Below are 20,067 nucleotides of genomic sequence, written 5' to 3' on the forward strand. Positions count from 1 at the left end.
ACGTAGTAGGAGGTCGTCTCGTTGATTTTGACTGCATGTGGTGGTTCATATGCAGAGTGCTCGGTTCACGGGTACCTTAGCGTTTCCCCTCCACCTAAAGGTGGCCCAGGTGGAGCTCGCATACCTGGGCTCAGCAGCCGAAAGCTAACAGCTCAATATTTCAAGCGGATGAATTCTAAGTCAGTGTCCTGAAACATGTCGCTGTTTAAATGTTACGGATGGAAGCACGCAGCGCGCTCGCTCTACAGAGGCGTGCCTCGTGCTGACGCTGAAGCTTCGATCTGTTTCTCCAGCGTAGAACTGGGCACATTTGTGCTCGTTTTCTTTTTTTGTTTGTTTGGGCGAACTTTCGTGTTTTGGTTGGTCTATCGGCGCATTGTTGTCGTTCGAGAGGAGCCCTTAAAACCAACAAGCGCAGCTTCACCGCTCGCAGCGCCACTCTCCTAGATACCACGTCATCCCGTGTGGAATTAAATTAGTACACTAAGCTGCTACCAGCATGACCTCGTCTGCGGAATGGATGTCCTTCGGGGTTATTGAGAAGATAGAATTTTTTTATTATCAAAGTACGGCGGTAATTGAGAACACCCTTCGAATGAAATTCGCCAAGGTCTAAGAGACCCGGAGCTGTAGGGATTCCACCGTCGGCACGTTTCTGTACTGCCGCATTCCGTTTCCGGGAGTCTTCAACGCTATGTCGTTCACGAAGCGGTTTTTAAGCTTTTAAGGCGAAAGCCCTTAATGGCTCATGACTCACCAGCGTGTCCTTGCGTCCTCGAGAAGTGCCCGCGAGATTTCGTGGGATTCCGCGAGACTGTGACATCACCAGTTGTCAGACGATTCGCGCTTATACGAAGACGACCGCGCTGGCGTCCGATCCAGGCGTGCGTACAGCACCTTTTATATTTGGCGCTTCCACTAACGCCTCACCACACATCATTCAGATACCGCTGGATTCCACTAGTCAATTATCCTGATGACATAAGAAAAATAAAAATCCGTCTCCGCCGGGAATCGAACACCCCTTCCTTGGATCCCCAGTCGAGCGCTTTAACAAACTGCGCTACACTCGGGATCAGGACACGAGCATTATACTTTTCCTTGTCTACCGTGAAGATGATAGTAGCGGGATTTGGTGAGTGACAGATACTGAGCCTTATCTGTCCTGTAAACCGTTTAGAGAACGCCGGTGAACTTTGACGCGTTCAAAAGAGCGCTGCTTGTGTTCGACACGGGGTGGTGGTGAAATACATTTAATGACTGATTTTCGAAATGATTACGTACAGGCAGGTGTGACTGGATCAACTCTGAAGGGGCTGGCCCTCACAAGCACTAGATAGGGTCCCTAGTACGGGACCTGTCGGCCGTTGCCGGGCACGCTCCACCAAGGCCTTTTGGGCCTGTAGGTCAGAGCAGCCAAGCAGGGTCGCCTCCCAGCCCTCCCGAGTTGGGTTGGAGTTACGGGATGCAGCAGGGTTTGATGGGTAGGCCCACACCACGTAGTAGATGTCTGAAGACGTCTTCGTACAGTGCGGACAGCTGCCCGAGAAAGAAGGGTCAGAGTATTTGAGAACTGCCGGGCACAGCAAAATATTAGTTAAAGGCGAAGCAGAAGCCGCTCCTCCGCCTTTGAGAGACCTTTACATGGGCGGGAGAAAAGGCCATGGCCAGGTTGGTAATGGAGAATGATACCTTTGAAATAGAAGGCAGTAATTGCAATTTCTGAAAGTCGGGGTCGGAGGGGAATGCCCGGTGAGAGAGCGCGCGGGCGGCTGTGTCAGCTGCCTCATTTTCCTGAAGTGCGATGTGGGCAGGAGCCCGAGCAATATTCCGGCGAGCAGGGTCCCCGGTATATACGCTGTTTTATAGAAGGCGGTAAGCTAGGTGCGGTGCTCAGCCTTGCTCGACGTTCGGCATAGGGCGCGCGATGTACCGTGTGCAGCAGCAGCAGCGCTCACGCTTTCGCATCTCTCGATTTTTGTTGCACGTGAGCAATGTAGGTTTTTTAGGGAGGGGCTTTTGCAAGGACTGGGCACGATGGAGAATATAAAAGTCAACAAGTTTTCAGCCACTCGTATTTTCCTGCGCTTCTTAAGCCTAAATGTAGATCGCAGATGCACGCTGAGGCTGGGCTCTAATCAAAGCCGGCGCCTGCATGTGTTCCGCCTTCTTTTTGTACGGAGTTTGGATACTTGAGGTCGCTGCTGGAGGAAAGCGAACTTGCCGATGCAGAGGTGGGCGCAATCTTGGTTTCGGTCCGGTTCTTCGAAAGCTTAGGGAAGTCATTTGAAAATTAGGGCCACTTAGTGCACAGCGTTACACAGAAATCCACTGGCAGAGAATATACTCCTTTTGTTATTCGTGTGAATAATAATAAGGGGTTCACAGGAAGGGAAAGGCGCAGTATCTGTCACACTGTAGCTGTGGACACCTGAACCGCGCCGTAAGGGAAGGGAAGAAGGTGGGAGTGAAAGTGGATAGAGAGAAAGAGGAGCCGCAGTGGAGGGCTACGGGGTAATTTTGACCACCCGGGGATCTTTAACGTGCGCTGACATCATTCTAGTTTCTTGTGGTTTCGGTTTTCTCCTGTTTACTACAGTGTTTCAGCTTTATCTCGCACCTTCCTCCCTTCCCTTACGGCGCAGTTAGGTGTCCACAGAACGTGTGACAGATACTGCGCCTTTCCTTTCCTGTGAACCATATTATTATTATTATTATTATTATTATTATTATTATTATTATTATTATTATTATTATTATTATTATTATTATTATTATTATTATTGTTGTTGTTGTTGTTGTTGTTGTTGTTGTTGTTGTTGTTGTTGTTGTTGTTGTTGTTGGTTTAGGAGATGCTTACCTGGTTGGAGTCCCGTCGCTAATGATGTATTTGGAGAGTTATGCATCCACCCTATTTTGCTTCCAGGTCAAACGCAAGTTCCTCAGTTCGTGCGCCTGCACCCCTCTCAGCCTGCTCTATTCAATACTGCCAGTGCTACAATGGCTGCCACGCTACCGAGTGCGCGAGTTCCTCGTCAAGGACATCATGGCGGGCTTCACAGTCAGCATCATGCACATACCGCAAGGTACGAGACCTCTACTCTTGCGTTTCCATGCTCATAGTGATCGAAATTTTATTTGTCTCAATATTCTGTCGGTCTGTCGGTTAAATTATTGCGGACCTGATTATTTCGTTTTGTGCTCTTGGGGACGTTGACCCGCTGACATGTCATCAGTGTTTTTGTGATGTTTAAACATTTCGCCGCATGCGCTTACCGGAACGTCAACGCAGCGAAGCGCTCAAAATCACGAAGGACGAGGAGAGGACAGGACAATAGCGCACTTTCAACAAATGTTTATTGCGGTTGCGGAGCATATATACTTCACAATATATGCTCCGCAACCGCAATAAACATTTGTTGAAAGTGCGCTATCGTCCTGTCCCCTCCTTGTCCTTCGTGATTTTGAGCGCTTCGCTGCGTTGACGATGAACCAACACGCCCAAACATTTTCCCTACCGGAACGTGCCTGATTCTTCATTTCATGTCGCAGCCGAGAAAAGGTATTACACTCCTACAACGTTTATCTTGTCGGGTACCGTAGAATACAACCCTTCTCTTCTCTGTGGTCTCTAGTCTTGGTGTCAAGGGCTTAACCTTAGATGATGGAGCACGCTTGGTTGTGCAGTGAGAGAATATCCGTTTTTCCCTCTCTCGTGAACAGGTCTCGCGTACGGTGTGCTAGCCGCGGCTGGCGCCATCAACGGTCTGTACGTGTCTGCCTTCCCAGCGATAATATACTTCTTCATGGGCACTTCGAGGCACGTTTCCGTCGGTAAGTCTCCTCGTGTATTCCGTGCTGTTTGTGTCGCACCCTCGCAGGAGCGCTGAACAAGGGACTGGCGAGAAAGCGTGGCATGTACGAAGGGGGAGCAAAAAAAAAAATCCAGAGAAATTCGACGAATTCTAATACCGTGGTAGACGATGTTGTTCTTCTGACTCCCAGCTTTGTGTAGTTGACTGAAATGAGACACACTTGTCACCAATTAAATCTCTGATTTTGTTGATGGGCTGCGCGTTTGCAGCGCCATAGTGCGAGATTTGTCTTTTTCTTGGCGTCGCCGCTAGAATGTGGAGTGATGTCGCTCTGTCAAGGTAAATGAGCATGGCCTGCCCTCAAGGTCAAATCGCGACTGACCCTGCTCATGGCTATCATGAATAGGCGTAGTATACGCTGTCATAGCGTTGCTATGCAGCTGTTGCTGTGCATAGCTCCACAAACAAGCAAGACAAGATTCTACTCGCGGTACTAGCGTTTAGATAAATGATTGCGAACTAAAATCTTGTGAGCATGTCCGCTTCTACTTTTAGCGCCCGTTCTGGCCTGTCTCTTTCATATACTATCGACGCTTTTTCTGCTCCCTCTTTATGTCACGTACTGAAACGTCCAGACATTCATTTTAAGAAAACTCGCTATGCAACCTTCGAGTCCGTGCCATGGCTCTTGCTTTTCTCCCGGAACATCTCCGTCTATATTTGAACTGAAGCGCCGCTCATATATGACGAAACTAGCGTTTAGGGAAGCGGAACACGTGCACAGACTTATGGCGCAGTGGGAACTGCCTGGTTTCAATGCCGCAACCAGTTTAATGCTCGGTCAGCCAAGTTTCTAGAAGTTCGAGATAAAACAGACAACTCATTCGCTTATAGTTGTCGAATGCATGCCAAGTGGGCAGATATTAGGTTGAGTTAGGTAGGATGACCTCGTATGCGCCACTTCGATATCGCAGGTTGTCGGTTGGTCAGCCGATGCCATGAATGTCACCTCTCGTTCAAGATAGGTACACCTTTAGGTCTGTATGAAAACCTGAATATTATTTTGTCTTCTAAACTGCTGACATACAGCGCCTTCGCGCATTCTCGCAGTCCGTGCCGGAGTCAATGATCACTGTGTACCCAGCACAAAATGTTTGGATGTTGGTAAATCAAAAACAAATACAGGGAAGATGAGTCCCTTCGTTATGATATACGTCAGAAGGGAGCCAGCAGTCAATCATACAAATGAAAGCATACCTAATTTTTCTGTATGGTGATGAACGTTAAGGTATAGCTAATCGTGGAGATAATTGACTAGAAAGTAGAACAAGCAACTACATGGAGCAGGTGGAATGAAAACTCTCGACCTCCTAATTTCGCGTCCGGTGCTCTACCACTGAGCTACGCCGACGGCTGTTGTATCTTCTTTCTTTACGCTACATGCGACCTGTCCTTTATAGTTTTCGCCAGCGCCAACCTCCTCCATAACTGCGAGCATGGAACGTCCTCTGATACCGCGAACATAAGCAGAGATAATGGGGCGGTTCATTCTGAGGTACCTATATAGTGCAGCCCACAACAGGCACTTGAAAAAGCAATGCATAGGGGATGTGTGTGTGTGTGTGTGTGTGTGTGTGTGTGTGTGTGTGTGTGTGTGTGTGTGTGTGTGTGTGTGTGTGTGTGTGTGTGTGTGTGTGTGTGTGTGTGTGTGTGTGTGTGTGTGTGTGTGTGTGTGTGTGTGTGTGTGTGTGTGTGTGTGTGTGTTTTGACAATGTGAAGCAGTAATAATTAATTGAGTGGCAAATAGAAGGAAAGCCACATGCCGCTAATTGGATACGAACCCATGACCTCCGAATTTGTTCTAATTTGTAGTCAATTATCTCCATGATTTTTATCACTTCGCACTAATCGCCGAGGCAACAGATAAAAAATTCTATATGCTTTTTGGCCAGTGGCTCTTGTGTACCTGATAACAAAGCTGCTCATTTATCCTTCATTTTTTTGCTGATTAGCTTAACGAGGCCTTTGAATTCGACAGAATAGACGTCATGGGTAGCGTTAGAGGGTTATTACACAGTTCCCACCCTTCGGGTTAAATTACGTTCTGTTGTATATGTGACTCTCGCGGTATGCCGCTGTGGAGCCCGGTGGCGTTGACCAGCTCTAAATGATAGGTTACACGCAACATAACTACCTAAGAAAGTGGATTATTAAACAGGCGTCGTTGCAACTCAGTGGCAAAGCCCCGGACGCGAAATTTGGAGGTCGTAGATTCGTGCCCTACCGGTGACATGTGGTTGTTGTTTTAACGCGGTAGCGTTAAGGAGCTCGTGTCGCAGAAAAGCCGGTGTCGTCGGCGTCGGCGGCGTTGGCCGTGAGCGATAAATCCCGGCATGCACTTCATAAATAAAAACAACTTCCAAGATGGGCTGGGTTGGAATCGAACCAGGGTCTCCGGAGTGCGAGACGGAGACGCTACCACTCAGCCACGAGTTCGATGCTTGAAAGCGGTACAAAAGCGCTTCTAGTGAATGCGGTGTTGCCTTAGAAATGTGCCGTAGAACGTTATACTGCAGTGTATATCGGTAATTATGAGCATGTTACTTACAGAAGTCGCAGTTACACGAGTAGCGAAGTATGTTCCGCTAAATTCCTTCTGCGCTCTGCGCACATGCAGAGCCATCTGCGGCAAACACAGAAGAACCCCTCCTCGCAATGTGCGGCGCTGCCCCGACACGTGGCGCGCCACTCGCCCCTGACGTTTCGCCGTGCACCCTCACGGGTTGTAGAATCAAGCGTCTTTCCTTTCTGTAGATCACTCAAGAGCATACCGAGCGAATGAGTGGGCGGTGCGAACGAGGTTCAATAACGCTATCGCGATCCACTCTTGAAGGCGAAGCTTAAGCGTCCTCCAAATTTCTTTTTTTTTCTACTTTCTTGTCATATCTTCGCGTTCATTACGCCCAAGGAAAAAAAAAAGATCCCCGTGCTTTTTTTTTTTGTGTCAGCGGCTATTGATTCCTTTCTTATGTAATACCACGAATGTCAACATGACTACATGAATGACTGCAATGACTAGGCATGACTCAACATAACTAAGGAACGACCAATATCTCAAACGGCGACCTGTAATGGCCGCAACTGACGGGAAATGAGTAAACATGCTTAGCTGTGAGTGGTAATGACTACAATGATTTGGCATGACTCAGCCTGACTAGGGAGCAACCAATATATCAGACGACCTGTAATGGCCACAACTGACCTTGAAACCAGATCAATATCAAGCCAGGCACACCCAAACCTAAATGGTTTATAATAAACAAAAAGGCGCCGTAATTGTCACGCTGCACCGCGCTGTAATGGAAGGTTTTTATTATTAAGACGATATCCTTTAATGGTTCATGCTGTCGTGGACAAAGTGTGTCCCGCTTTTGAGGCGTTCTGACTGGCCGGCGCGGGATGCGTCCCTGCCATCTACAATGCCACACTTCAACGCGCGCTCAATGAAAGGTGGCTGTTCCTGGCCCTACGGGGCTGGGACTGGTAGGTCAACGCCGCTTGCGGTGGGGGCTAGACTGCCACCGAATTTTGTGGCGGCTGTCGCGTGGCGTTTCTTGGCACGCGTTGGAATGTGGGATTGCAGATGGCAGGAACGCTAAAGAAGATGAGATTGCTGGAGGAAAGGCGCAGTATCTGTCACACTTTCTCCGGCAAGTGTGGGTTTGGATGGTACCCCAGCGCTCCTGTACCCTCCCCCTCACTATGTATCACTTCTCTCCACTTACCCCTCCCTTGCACAGCCCCGCTACGATGGTCCCTAATCTGTACTAGGGGGCAGTTATAGGGCTGTGCCCCCCAATTTCTCCCCCCCCCCCCTATTCAAGAACCTCAAGTTCCTGTCGCGTGGTGTTCCTTGGCGCGCGTTCAAGTGAAGGATTGCAGCTGGCAGGAACGCTAGACAAGAAGATACCTCGGGTTTTCGCCTTTCACTACTTTAGTCGCTGAAGCCCCTCGTAATTTTTGTTTGGTTTTAAGGTTTTAACGCCCGAAAGCGACTCAGGCTTTGAGAGACTCCGGAGTAGAATACTCCGGAAACGTCGATCACCTGGGCATTTTTAACGTCTAGTGACGTCGCACAGCACACGGACGCCACTCCGTTTCGCATGCATCAAAACGCAGCCGCTGGTGGCCGGATTCACACCCGGTTACTCCGGAACAGTAGTCGGGCGTCTTAATCACTGCGCCGCCGCGGCGGGGCCGTAATGGAAGTTGCGACGGGATTAAAAACGGAAAGAAAAGGAATGACCTGTTACACTTGTTCTATGGTTCAGATGTACACATAATAAGTGTAACCGATACTGTTCCTTTCCTTGAACTAATTATTATTAATAAATAGGTGCAGTAGTGTAGGATTTTGAAGTAATTTCGACCATCCGAGGGTCTTTAATGTGAACTGACATCGCACAATGCACGTACGCCCATCTAAACGCGCCCCCCTCCCTCCCCTGTCTTTCGAATCGGGTACCGCGGATGTGTAGCTCTGCGTCTTAACTACTGAGCCATCGCAACAGGAGCCTTCTTTCGTTGGAACCAGTTTGAGTTAGGGTTAAACCTGCGCCATTTTAAAGCGAAAGCGTTATGGGCCCCGTGTCCCCGAAAAGCCGGTGTCGGCGTTGTGCTTGTACCGCAAAAATCAACGAAATAAAGAAATAACAAAAGTTTTGCGCAAACCCGCCATCGGTTTGCGCACTGCTTTCGCACTGCGAGGCGAGCGCGCAACCACAGAATCGCATTGCTTCTCTTCGAATAAAGGTAGACATAATATATGCATTGCCTCGTGACTCCCACCTAATGTTTAGATGCGTCATTAGAAAACGATTACGGAAGTAATCGTTAAACGTTTCTGCCTTGCTTACCGCGGCGCTCACTGGAAAATTTGTTCGATAGTACGACGTTGCCGCAACAAATGGCGTGAGCCACCGTCCGATTATGCAAAATACGTGGCTAGGTGTCGTGAGCCGCCGTAATCCATGCATCCACCGTATGAATGAACAAGCGAACTTGCAGTGTTGCCAAATATCCGCGGGCAAAAGTAGCTAAAACTTCCACCAAAGAACTAAAAAAAGTAACTAAATTTTTCCAAGCCCTTTATATTGAACATACTTTGGATATATAACACATATTATTAGCAACTGTACTAAAAGAGTAAACACCGCTCTCAAGTTATGTTTTTGTAGGTATCTACACAGAATCTGTATGCTTCCGTTTTGATTCCAATCAATAAGGGCGGACGTAGCATTCACCGTTTTCGCAAAGCCTTGCGCACTCACAAAAAACATGGGCGGGCGGGCTGAAGTTGGCTGCTCCCACCCTCAGGGGCTGGGAACCTAGCCTAGGGGCCTACGTCCTTTGAGGCGGAGGCTCTTTGCCACCGATGTATCTGTATCTGTCGCGCATTCCATAATTGCACTCGCCGCCGCTTCGGTGGCGGACGATGGCTGTTGCGACATGCGTCTACTTTCTCGCTTCGTTTTTTCCTCTCATGTCTCTCAGTTTTCCTCTGTCCGAGCGAGGCTGCAATTGACAGCCCAGGGCCAATTGGCAGCCCTTGCATTTTCTTATCCTCGATCCTTTTATACAGTCGCAAATACAGCAACAACAAACGACAAGCTCTTTTTTTTTATTCGAGAAGTTTGCCAGCAGGCATAGTGAAAAGGGAGCGGGGAGCAGGAGGAAGCTAGAAGAAAGAGTGCAAACATGTCTCCCTAAATAATCGCAAAGGTTGCCGATAAACTGATTAGCGTCTACTTCCTGTAATCACAGTTAAGGTCCCAGCGCAGGCCTACTTTCCGTAGGTAGTAGCTCTGTCTCACGGGTGCCGTAGCTGGGAAGGTCCACAATAGATGCTTCGCGTCGCACAGTTCTGTTGAAGCACCACAATGCGGGCACTTTTCGGTCACTTGAAAGCGTTCGTCACACCACAGATGACGCATTACAAAGGGTCAGAGCCGCTCCTGCCCGAATCCGGCGCACAGATATCTCCTCCTCGCCCCGCCGGGGTGGTGCAGTGGTAAGACGCCCGACTACTGTGCCGGAGTTCCCGGGTTCGAACCCGACCGCGGCGGCTGCGTTTCGATGGAGGCGAAACGAAGTGGCGTCCGTGTGCTGTGCGATGTCAGCGCACGTTAAAGATCCCCAGGTGGTCGAAATTACTCCGTAGCCCTCCACTATGGCTCCTCTTTCTCTTTCCACTTTCACTCCCACCTTCCTCCCTTCCCTTACGGCGCAGTTCGGGTGTCCACAGAGCAAGTGTGACAGTTACTGCGCCTTTCCCTTCCTGAGAACCAATTTAATTTAATTTAATCTCCTCCTCCCGAGTGAGATTACGGGGGAGAGAGTACGAACACGGAGGAATTAAAGCGCGTGTTCGCTGGCGCGAAGATTCTTTCTCGGAAACATGGGACATGAGAGGATCGGGGGAAGAGGGGAAGGTGGCGGGATGTCTGATGTATCAAGAAGTGTCATTTATACACATGGGTGTGTACCTTCTCTATTACACTCTACTGTGGATGCATCACTACTGCCCCACCGTGGGGGTACAGTGGTCAAGACCCTCGGCTACTGTGCCCAAGGACGCAGCGACGGCCTTTTTTTTTTTGATGGAGGCGAGAAGCTAGGCGCACGTAGGCTGTGCGATGTCAGTACACGTTAAAGAACACCAGGTGGTCAAAATTTCCGGAGCCCACCACTGCAGCGTCTCTCATAGCCTGAGTCGATTTGGGACGTTAAACCCATAAATCAAGCATAGCATCACTACTGAAATATCGAAACTGAAATTCTTAGCTTAATATACATCTACAAACTATACCGTAGCGATAATATAATGCAGGGCCAAGTGATAAAAATCTATTCGCTAATTTTAAAACAGCAGAGCAGTTATACCCAACGAATACATTATATACAGCACAATAAGCAGTAAACTTATAATAAGTATTCATACATACATTTACAATATTGTAGCACGAGAATGAATTTGATACTCATTATTGCCCTCGTGCGCGAGAGGCGACACCCGTCAGGAGCTGTGCCGCCGGCCTGCCGCATCAATTCTCCTTTGTTTATTTTGCATGTGCTGTGCAATGTCAGTGCACGTTAAAGAACCCCAGGTGGTCAATTTCCGGAGCCCTCCACTACGGCGTCTCTCATAGCCTGAGTCGCTTTGGGACGTTAAACCTCACGAACCACGAACCTTTGTTTATGTTGCCATTTTTTCTTCCCCTCTAAGCGGAGGGAGCGAGGCGTACAATTCTAGGAGGCTTTGGGCGTACCCGTTCGTAGCTTTTGTATTCCGTCTCTCTCTTTCTTTTCAGTGTTTCCTTCTTTCTCGCAATTGGAGTGGCCGTGACTCTGGTGACTCTATGGTGATTCCGAAAAATTGCAAGAATAAAGCTAGACGTAGCTAGCTATAGATAAAGAGCTATGGATTTTGAAGAAAGGAGCTAAAACAGCTATTCGTTGCTAAATCATGTTTCAGCTAGTAGGATCCATTGGTAGCTAAATCTATACTCGGGGACACTTTTTCTTGGCAATGGGCGCAAAGGTAAGGAGGCGGGGCATCTTTAAACGTGTTGCTCCTTCATGTAGTCCGACCGCGCGGCTTTCACCCTGCATAGACATTGCAGCATTTCTTTCGTTTGCTTCGACAGCCAGCGTCTCTTGAACTTGACTCGAATCCTGTCTGCCGAAAACGCTTCTAACACTTGCGGAGTGGACGACCAGAACAACCGGAACGACCCGAATAGGCGGTTGTCGCCATCTTGTCTGCAAAGTCGTGGCGTCTATAAAACCCGTGACAGACATCGCACAAGAAAACCCGGTGGAACCAAGAAAAGTGTTTTAGGCATAACAGCTTCATTTCGGAAAATCGTTATAAAATAATTACCGTAAATAACTAGCGCTATGATTTCAATTCGTTTTTGCAGAAACTGGCCATGTAACTAGGGACTATACCCAGCTGCGTAGGAAGATGATGCGTTTTGGCTGTGTAGCTTTGGCTCCATTGCCAAGAAAAAGTGTCCCCGAGTTTAGCTACAAAGTAACTAAATTGGCAACTGGTCCCTTAGCAAAGTAGACGGAGGTGCTTACAGGAACATTCTGGAACATGTGCGCGAAGGATGCGGTATAATCACTCTATTATTTTCAGAATACGACAATGTTTTTCCTCAGCTGCTCCACAGATTGGCCAGAAGGGTCCACGTGGGGCGAAGCGGCCCGTTTTCGTCATCAAGCTTCCAAACAGTCACAGCGTGTGCGCCTTTCACCGCAGTGCGGAGATTGCTGTACTTTGCGTGTGGGTTTTATGGCTCGGTATTTTTTTTTTCTTGTAAGAAGTACTTAACGCAAGAATGCCGGGCTATAGCGCTTTCCGCAGTGCGCCTCTCTAGGCTAGCTCGTTTAGCCAAAATGTGTGCCCATGATCTGTGGTTGGTTTTTGGGGTTTAACATCCCAAAGCGACTAAGGCTATGAGAGACGCCGTAGTGGAGGATTCCGGGAATTTCGACCACCTGGCGTTCTTTAACGTGCACTGACATCGCGCACAGAACACGGGCGCCTTGCTTCTCGCCGCCATCGAAAAGCGGCCGCCGAGGCCGGGATTCGATCTCGCGCCCTTGAGAACAGTAGTCGATCGCCGTAACCACTGCGCCACCCCGGCGGGGCTGCCCGTGATCTGTGCGTCGCATCTGTGTGCTGCAGTAACCTGTAATAAATAAATAAATAAATAATGCGTCGCCGGTTAATAGCGGACGTGTGAGGAGGGCGATTCAAAATGAGAACGATTGATAGTGGTAAGTAATGAATAAAAGCTACCCATTGACATCGACATAGTAAATGACTAATGCTAATGACTAATAATGATGATTAATAATGAGTTGTAATGACCAGTATGTCAAATTACTACTTGTAATTGCCGCAACTGATTGGAAATGAGTAAAAATGCACAGCTACGAGCCTGCCTGGACCGCTGCATTCAGGGTCATGCATATTACCTCCAGGCGATGTAGGCGCTTTCGTATGGCTTCGCCAAAGCGGGCCTTTATATGTGGGGTGGTAGCCACGCTATCGCACCATACCCTTAAAGGGCGCAGTGTATCCTATACTTTTTTTTTCTTTAGGACATGCTAGAAAATAGAGCCCGCACAACGACGACAGAAAGACGATGTACCAACAAGAACTAGCTCCGCCGTTGCTGATGTTCATTAATTGGCCCGTTTTTGGTCTTTATCTTCAAGACAACGTCCTTGGCATGAAAGAGTTGCCTCTTTCTCTCAGTTATCTTGCACCGCAGACCAATTTGTGTTCTTTCGCCACACAAACGCCCTGTCTTGGTTGCAAATCATCATTTGTCTATTATCTTTTACTGATTTCGTTTTGAGGATGGCGCAACGGTGCGCTCACTGAGTGTCATCTCCATAAAGATGTAATGTTTTACCCTACTTCACCCGCCCACCGTAGGGACGTTCGCCGTCGTCAGCTTACTGTCCGCGTCGGCCGTCGTCGAGATGGGCGCCGTAATACCCGGAGAGACCAACCAGGAAGCCATGGCCAACGACACGCTACGCGGCGCTACAAGTGGCCCGTCCTTTGACACTATGGACGGAGACGATATCCCTCCCACAAACATGGAAGTCCTGTGTGCCTTGGCCGTGGTTGTCGGCGTGGTGCAGGTTTGTATCAGAATGCAGCTACGCATAGTTTCAATTGAACATCCTTCCCAGAAATGCAATAACAAAAACCCGCGCATTTTCGGCGGGTATCTTGAGCCCCATCCCATGTTGTTTACAAGAATGAATTGACGCGTCATATAGCAGCTGGTGAACGAATCTCCATTTACAAGAGCTACCATTGCGCTCTCTGAGGCACCGACATATTACGCCCCGTGCATGGAACTCCCGGTCTGTATCATGCTGTAGTATATTGGGGCCCTTGTCGTGGTACAATACTGCGCCGAATTCGTTGCGAAAAATAATGGTGTGAAGCGTAAGTCTCCACCTGGCGCTCCGGAAGCTGATACTAGACAACCGTTTTGCCGTTGAGCCACCGTTTAGAGCAATTATACCCTTTTTCATCGGCTACACGAGTTTCTCCGAGTACCCTGTTTTTGAACTGTTGCGATTGGATGCAAGAAACCCGCATTGGAACAAATTCTGTACTACAATAACTTGCACTGGCGAATTTCGATCCATGTAAACGGGACCGCCTATGTTTCTTGCGATTTCGGAAGCCCAGTTAATAGATGCAACCTAATTAGTGTGTGAGTAGGAATTAAAACCGAGGTTAGATTTCGCTCACGAAGAGGCATTATTTTGCCTTGGGAACGGTTGCATTCTGGGCTGGTAGTACATTAATTCGAAGTGCTTGGAACTGTGAACAATATGAAAGCAAGATAGCTTTCTGTACTGTCAAATATCTGTAGCAATCTAATGATTCCTTTTGATACACCGGCGGCTGTTTGTTCCCCGCCGCGCAGCTGCTAATGGGCATGTTGCACCTGGGCATCCTGTCCATCTTCATGTCCGAGCCCATGGTGTCCGGCTTCACCACCGGAGCGGCCGTCCAGGTGGTGGTGTCCCAGACGAAAGGGCTGTTCGACATCAGCGTAAAGCGGTACAGCGGAGTGTTCCAGAGTGTGTACGTGATTCGCGACGTAATCCAGAACCTGAACCAGACCAACCTTGTGACCCTAGCCATATCGCTCACAACCATGCTGGTGTGCACAGTGGTGCACGAGTGCGTGAATGCGCGCTACAAGGCCAAGCTCAAGATGCCCGTTCCCATCGACCTGCTTGTGGTAAGCACGTTAGTTCCTCCGCTGGTACGGATATGATTAGCGGCCGCGGTGTGCGAATTATTTTAACACGATGTCGTTACGCGTCCAGTTGAGCAAAAAATCGGTCTCTGCGTCGCGAGAAAAGCAACGGGCAGGACGTTTGGTAGCTGATTCTTCAATGGTTTGTGCGACTTAACGAGAGCACATAATATCAGAAAGCTGGGAAAAGATGCGGCTGCCCTCCCGGGTTGTTCATTAGCGGTGTGAAGGTGGGTTAAGAATCAACCTTCCAGTGCTCTGGGATGCCGAGTCGGGCATGCCGCACCTAGCCTACTCAGACAAGTTCGAGCGGCTTGTTTAAAATGGGGAGTTATGTTTTTTTTTATTTACATATTATATTTACGTATTTTTACTGACGTAGTACTTGACATCAGAACAGGACTGCCAGGTCCTGTGCATAATTATGCGCAACCTAGTAAGGACACATGGTGACATCCTTCATTATATGTGCATTTAATCGAATATGCATTTGTTCTTCATATACCCGCGCTATAGTAAATGTGAGCCTGTGAAAACCGTAGGTGCCAAAACCGATTCTACATCGTTGCCTGCTGTCATACGCTAATAATTATGATTTATCAACGATGTGCCACTATTGGTGCGCACACTCCCAGTCACCCTTAGAGTGTGTGTGGCAGCTCTGGTCTCAAAGGAGATGTCTTCGACTTGCGTGACAAGTTCAGCCGCAACTCGGCTACCTGTAGTGACAGAAGGTGGTGGCCGTTTGGTGTCTAGCTTTCGCGGTAGAAGCCAGACAAACGGTCGGAGTCAGAGCTAACAACTAAAACAAACTTCGTACGCAGCAAGAGGCGATAGAAAAGAATTCACACGAATACTCGCAACCCACAGGCAAGGTACACAGAAAACAGGGCATGGAACTAAAAAAGGATTTCAACAAACCCGCAGGCTTTACAGCAATAAAGAATACACGAGAGAGTCAGAACAAATAACACCAAATTGTTCACCAGGCACTTTCTCGCATCGATGTCTGGAGAGTAGCGTTGTGGCCGTCCCGTAGACGTGCGCCGCTCCCTCTCAGATCAGTGGGTGTGCCGGACAGGGTTGACCCTCGGGAGCCGAGTAGTAGCACTTGGTGATTCAATGCAACACTCGCTAGCTTGCCGAAGCAACGCGACCTAAATTTATATGGCGCGCCGCGTCTGTCTTTTACACCGTGCCAAAGTAGGCGCGCACATACACGTAACTTTACTAACACAGGTGTCCTCCCCCTCCCGTAGAGACACGCGTCACGCGTCTTCATTGGTCAGCTGAGGCAGAACTTTCTGGAGGCCACTATCGGCTTCTCCGCTTGGTGAGTCATCGTCGCCACCGAGTGTGAGGGGGCGACGGCGATGCGCGCAAGGCTAAGCGCCCTCCACGTGCGCAAAATGAGGTTTCTGCAATGTTCCCGATCATTAATGCAGACGCCGCGCTCTCGCTTCTTTAAGCCCGACTCCATAGGGGACCCAAGCATCGCAGGGTGGCGCTGCGGGCGCCAGTGAACAGCGCCCTCTCCGGCCAACGCCATGTAATCGGTCGGGCTGAGTGAATAGCTCGCCTGTAGACTTCCGTGTCTGCAGCTTCTGCACGCGGGAGCAACAGAGGGTGTTGGAGCAACTCGCTTCGCGCGCGCTCGCGTTGTTGAGAGCTGCTTGCGCGCTCGCGCGCCCTGACCGCAGTCTATTTGCTTTGCGCGCGCTTGCATTTCCGTGCTGAAAGAAAGCTGTATTGCGCGCGCGCGCTTCTGCTTCTACTTTTCAAACTCGCGCTTGGACGAAGTGGTGTTTGAAGCGAGTGTGCAGCAATGTACATGCTTCGATGTGGTTTAAGAAAATAGCCGACAGCGGTGGCTATTCTCACAGGACAAATGTCAAAAGGGAGAGCTGTTAGTCAGCCATGCGCATTCTGTTGAGCAGATTATAGAAGATAAGTTTTATTGTGAAGGCTAACTGCATGTCGTAAGTCAGCGACCACATCGCGTACGACGTGGGATTTGAGGCAATATTTCATTTTTATTATACCCATTTCATTAAGGCCCAGATTGTAAGGCGCATGCAACCATTCGATGCGCTGTTTGCTTTAATTTCTGAAGAGCTTGTCGATGGTAATCTAGTTGGTGCCTATGAACTTAATAAAAGTTACGTAGGTTCGGTCGCATCTTAGGCGCGCTTTTCGGTATATGCCGATATGTTAATTCTGATGCCGATTGTCGTGGAATCGCATACTCAGAACATTTTATACGTAGCTTCCACCTGAATAGAATGTGTATTCACCTGTATACAAAGAAACATCAACCCTTCTGCTGCAAATGAAATATTTTTTGCGCTTTAATTTTCGTGAATCGCATTCAGCTCCTAATAACTGGTCCCGCAATTGATCGAGTAATTTTAATTTCACAGAGTAAATGGAAGTTCTGGACAATATCTAGAAAAACAAATTTTCGCTGCGTGGTTATTACTTCATTGTTCCTATAGTTTTTATATTGGTGTATAACTCTTTTGTTTAATCACTCGCCCCGCCACGGTGGCTCACGCGTTAGGGACTGTTGGTCATGGCGACGCGGGTTTGATCCCGGCCGCCGCTCGCTGTAGGTGAACTGCAAGGAGCTAGGTCTTTAGAAATATACGTTCCCGTTAAATAACCACGGAAGAGGGGGGGGGGGGGAATTTTTACAGGTCTCCAATACAGCGGCCCTCGTATCATTGTCGCGCTGAGGTGCACGTTAAACACTACAAAACTAAACGAACATGTTCACTCAATTGTATCCTTGCTCACAAGTCATTTTATATACCCTGCCTTGGAGCTTCAGTGTCTGCTTTCTAAAGAAGAAACAATCTGCGTCTGAGCATGAGTTGCGAGGCAGCATACCCTTGTTATCTTTTGTTAGTTTTTCTTCTTATGTCGTGGGTTCGAAATGAACCAAACGGCCCGTCTCTGTTATGTGACATGTTTCTTTGCAGCTAGCATGGACATGCCCTGAAAAGCGCCAGCTTGCGATTTCCCGTGCTAAGTGTACGTACAAGGCAGGAATTTAGGGGCGCTGCAAGCATGTTGCTGCTGTGTGCTGTTTCATAAACTCCCACGAAGATGAATCCTACACAAGCCAGGTACAACAGTGGGGCAAACCCAGCGGCAAAAATCTGAAGCCCTCTTTAGAGAGCATCTGGGCCTTAATGAAATGGGTATAATAAAAATGAAATACTTGCCTCAAATCCCACATCGTACACGATGTGGTCGCTGACCTGCGAAACACACTTAGCCTTCACGATAACAGCGTCGTCTTCTACAATCTGCTCAACAGAATGCACATGGCTGACTAACAGCTCTCCCTTTTTGACGTTTGCGCTGCGAAAATAGCCACCGCTGTCGGCTATTTTCTTAAAACCCCATCGAAGCGCGTACATTGCTGCACACTCGCTTCAAACACCACTTCGTCCAAGCGCGAGTTTGAAAAGCAGGAGCGCGCGCGCGCGCGCAGGCAGCTTTCATTTCTTTTAGCACGGAAATCCAAGCTCGCGCAAAGCGAGTAGACTGCGGTCAGGGCGCGCGCGCGCGCAAGCAGCTTTCAACAACGCGAGCGACAAAGAACGCAAGCTGCTTCCGCGTGCAGAAGCCGCAAAGACACCAAAGTCTACAGGCGAGCTGTTGCGACAGCTCGCCTGTAGTCAGCAACACAACAATGCACTTCCCCACATTTCGAGTGTCGCGGAACCACTCCAGCCATGTTTTAAACTAAGCTGTGACACCTGTTTGCATGCCTGCGAAGCCACGGTGGCGGGCCGGCGCGAGCACTCGCAAAGAGAGGTAACGCGAGCGACGCGAGCAGCACACGAAGCTGCCAGAACACGTTGGGTCAAGCGCCCCGACCAACCAATGCTTCAAAATTTTGCCGCTTATGGAGGAGGGCCGCACCCCGGAGCGCAAAAAAAAAATAAATAAATAAATAAATAAATAAAAAGCTGTACACAATTCCAAACAGTGGCGCGGTACGCGCCCGGTCACGCGCTGCATATTCGGCGGAACTTGTTGCGGAGGCTCTTCCACCGCCTCTGGAGCATTTTTACGGCCTCTGTGACGAAAATACAAGAACATACACATGAAATGTTTGATATACACGCATGAATAACGAACGAACAGGTTCAGCATTTTATCTTCACGCGTGAACCCCAGCACAAGTTATGCGGCCACAGCTGTCCATAGACCTTATGAAACGCGTGGCTCGCAAGCCATAGCGGCTGCGATGACGGCAATGGGCAGCTCGTTGTAGACTTCATTTATCTTGCTGCCAGTGCAGGACGACGCGCTTCCACAGAGGTGGAGATCCGCCATTTTGCTCAAAACATGCTCGGAAGCATGCAGGAAGGAAAAACTTCCTCCAAGCTCGGAAGGTCCGCCAGACCACCTCCGGAAGACACGCAGAGCGGCTGCTGATTGGGCATTGCTTGCACGCCGGAATTAGGAGGCGCGCTGTCGCGAGCAGCGCGCGAGCGTCGTGACACGGCCGCTCAATGGAGGCGCACTTGGTTGAGCGGCCGTGGTCGTGAACGCGCTCGGCTGTCGGCGGCGAGTCGCGCATGCGCAGACATTCTCTGGCCGGCGCGCGCGCATCCAAGCGTGCAGGACGCGCGCTTCGAGGGTTCATGGATTTGAGCCTTTTCGCGCCGCACTATAGCGCCGCTCTGATTTAACGAAAATGTGCGCCAATTTCAGTACACCTCCCGCATTCTTAATTTACAGTAAAGGGTACGCGCCTCCCTGGTAGAATGCGCAGGGCTTTGTGGCTCTCACTATCGTTCGCATGCATAGAGTCCTGAATATGTATACGTTTTTCTGTGGAACTATTGGTGGAAGTGAGGCAGGAACAAAATGAAGATGCGTGGATCGTGCAACGTTTCGACATGCGCTTCTGCATTATCATCGTGGCGGCATCTTTAATGCTACACAATCCTCGACTTTGGAACCTAGTAATTGTATGTTTTCAGGTGAAAGCGATGTGGAAAACGCGGATCGCATTTCTGAAATATGCGCCTGAGCCAAGTGAAACCGCATAAACTACACAGCGCTGCCTACACGTCGTCTGCCGCCGCGACATAATTTCATACTTGCCCCTTCAGTTTTTCATGCTCAAGCTGAAAGACTGAATTTATATTTATTAGCTTTTACTTCTCCGAAGGGGCAACGTAACTGTACCAACAGTTGCAACAAATGAAATTCGACACCGCCATGTGTTCGGCCGCGGCGTGAGCGCAACGGGAGGCCGCCGAACACTGTGACGATGCAGTCGAGAGTCCCACGTTGGTCCTGTTACATTTTTGTTCGGGTGCAGAGTGCGGGCTGCCAGGCTATCAGCACATGCTTTACCA

At 49.1% G+C, this 20,067-nt stretch overlaps 1 protein-coding gene across 5 annotated transcripts in view; it reads left to right on the forward strand.

Moving 5' to 3' along the window:
- Nucleotides 1–20,067, forward strand: part of LOC146209717 (prestin-like) — a 235,849-nt gene that overhangs the window by 194,614 nt on the left and 21,168 nt on the right. For all 5 annotated transcript variants that reach the window (XM_084603110.1, XM_084603107.1, XM_084603122.1 and 2 more), the window contains exons 4-7: nt 2,927–3,086; nt 3,724–3,834; nt 13,330–13,541; nt 14,345–14,665. In XM_084603110.1, coding sequence (XP_084459236.1) covers nt 2,927–3,086; nt 3,724–3,834; nt 13,330–13,541; nt 14,345–14,665 — 804 coding nt within the window. The remainder of the gene's footprint in view (nt 1–2,926; nt 3,087–3,723; nt 3,835–13,329; nt 13,542–14,344; nt 14,666–20,067) is intronic.

This window comes from Amblyomma maculatum, chromosome 1 (genome assembly GCF_055883805.1).
Source record: "Amblyomma maculatum isolate TAMU_Amacu chromosome 1, ASM5588380v1, whole genome shotgun sequence".
NCBI classification, from domain to species: domain Eukaryota; kingdom Metazoa; phylum Arthropoda; class Arachnida; order Ixodida; family Ixodidae; genus Amblyomma; species Amblyomma maculatum.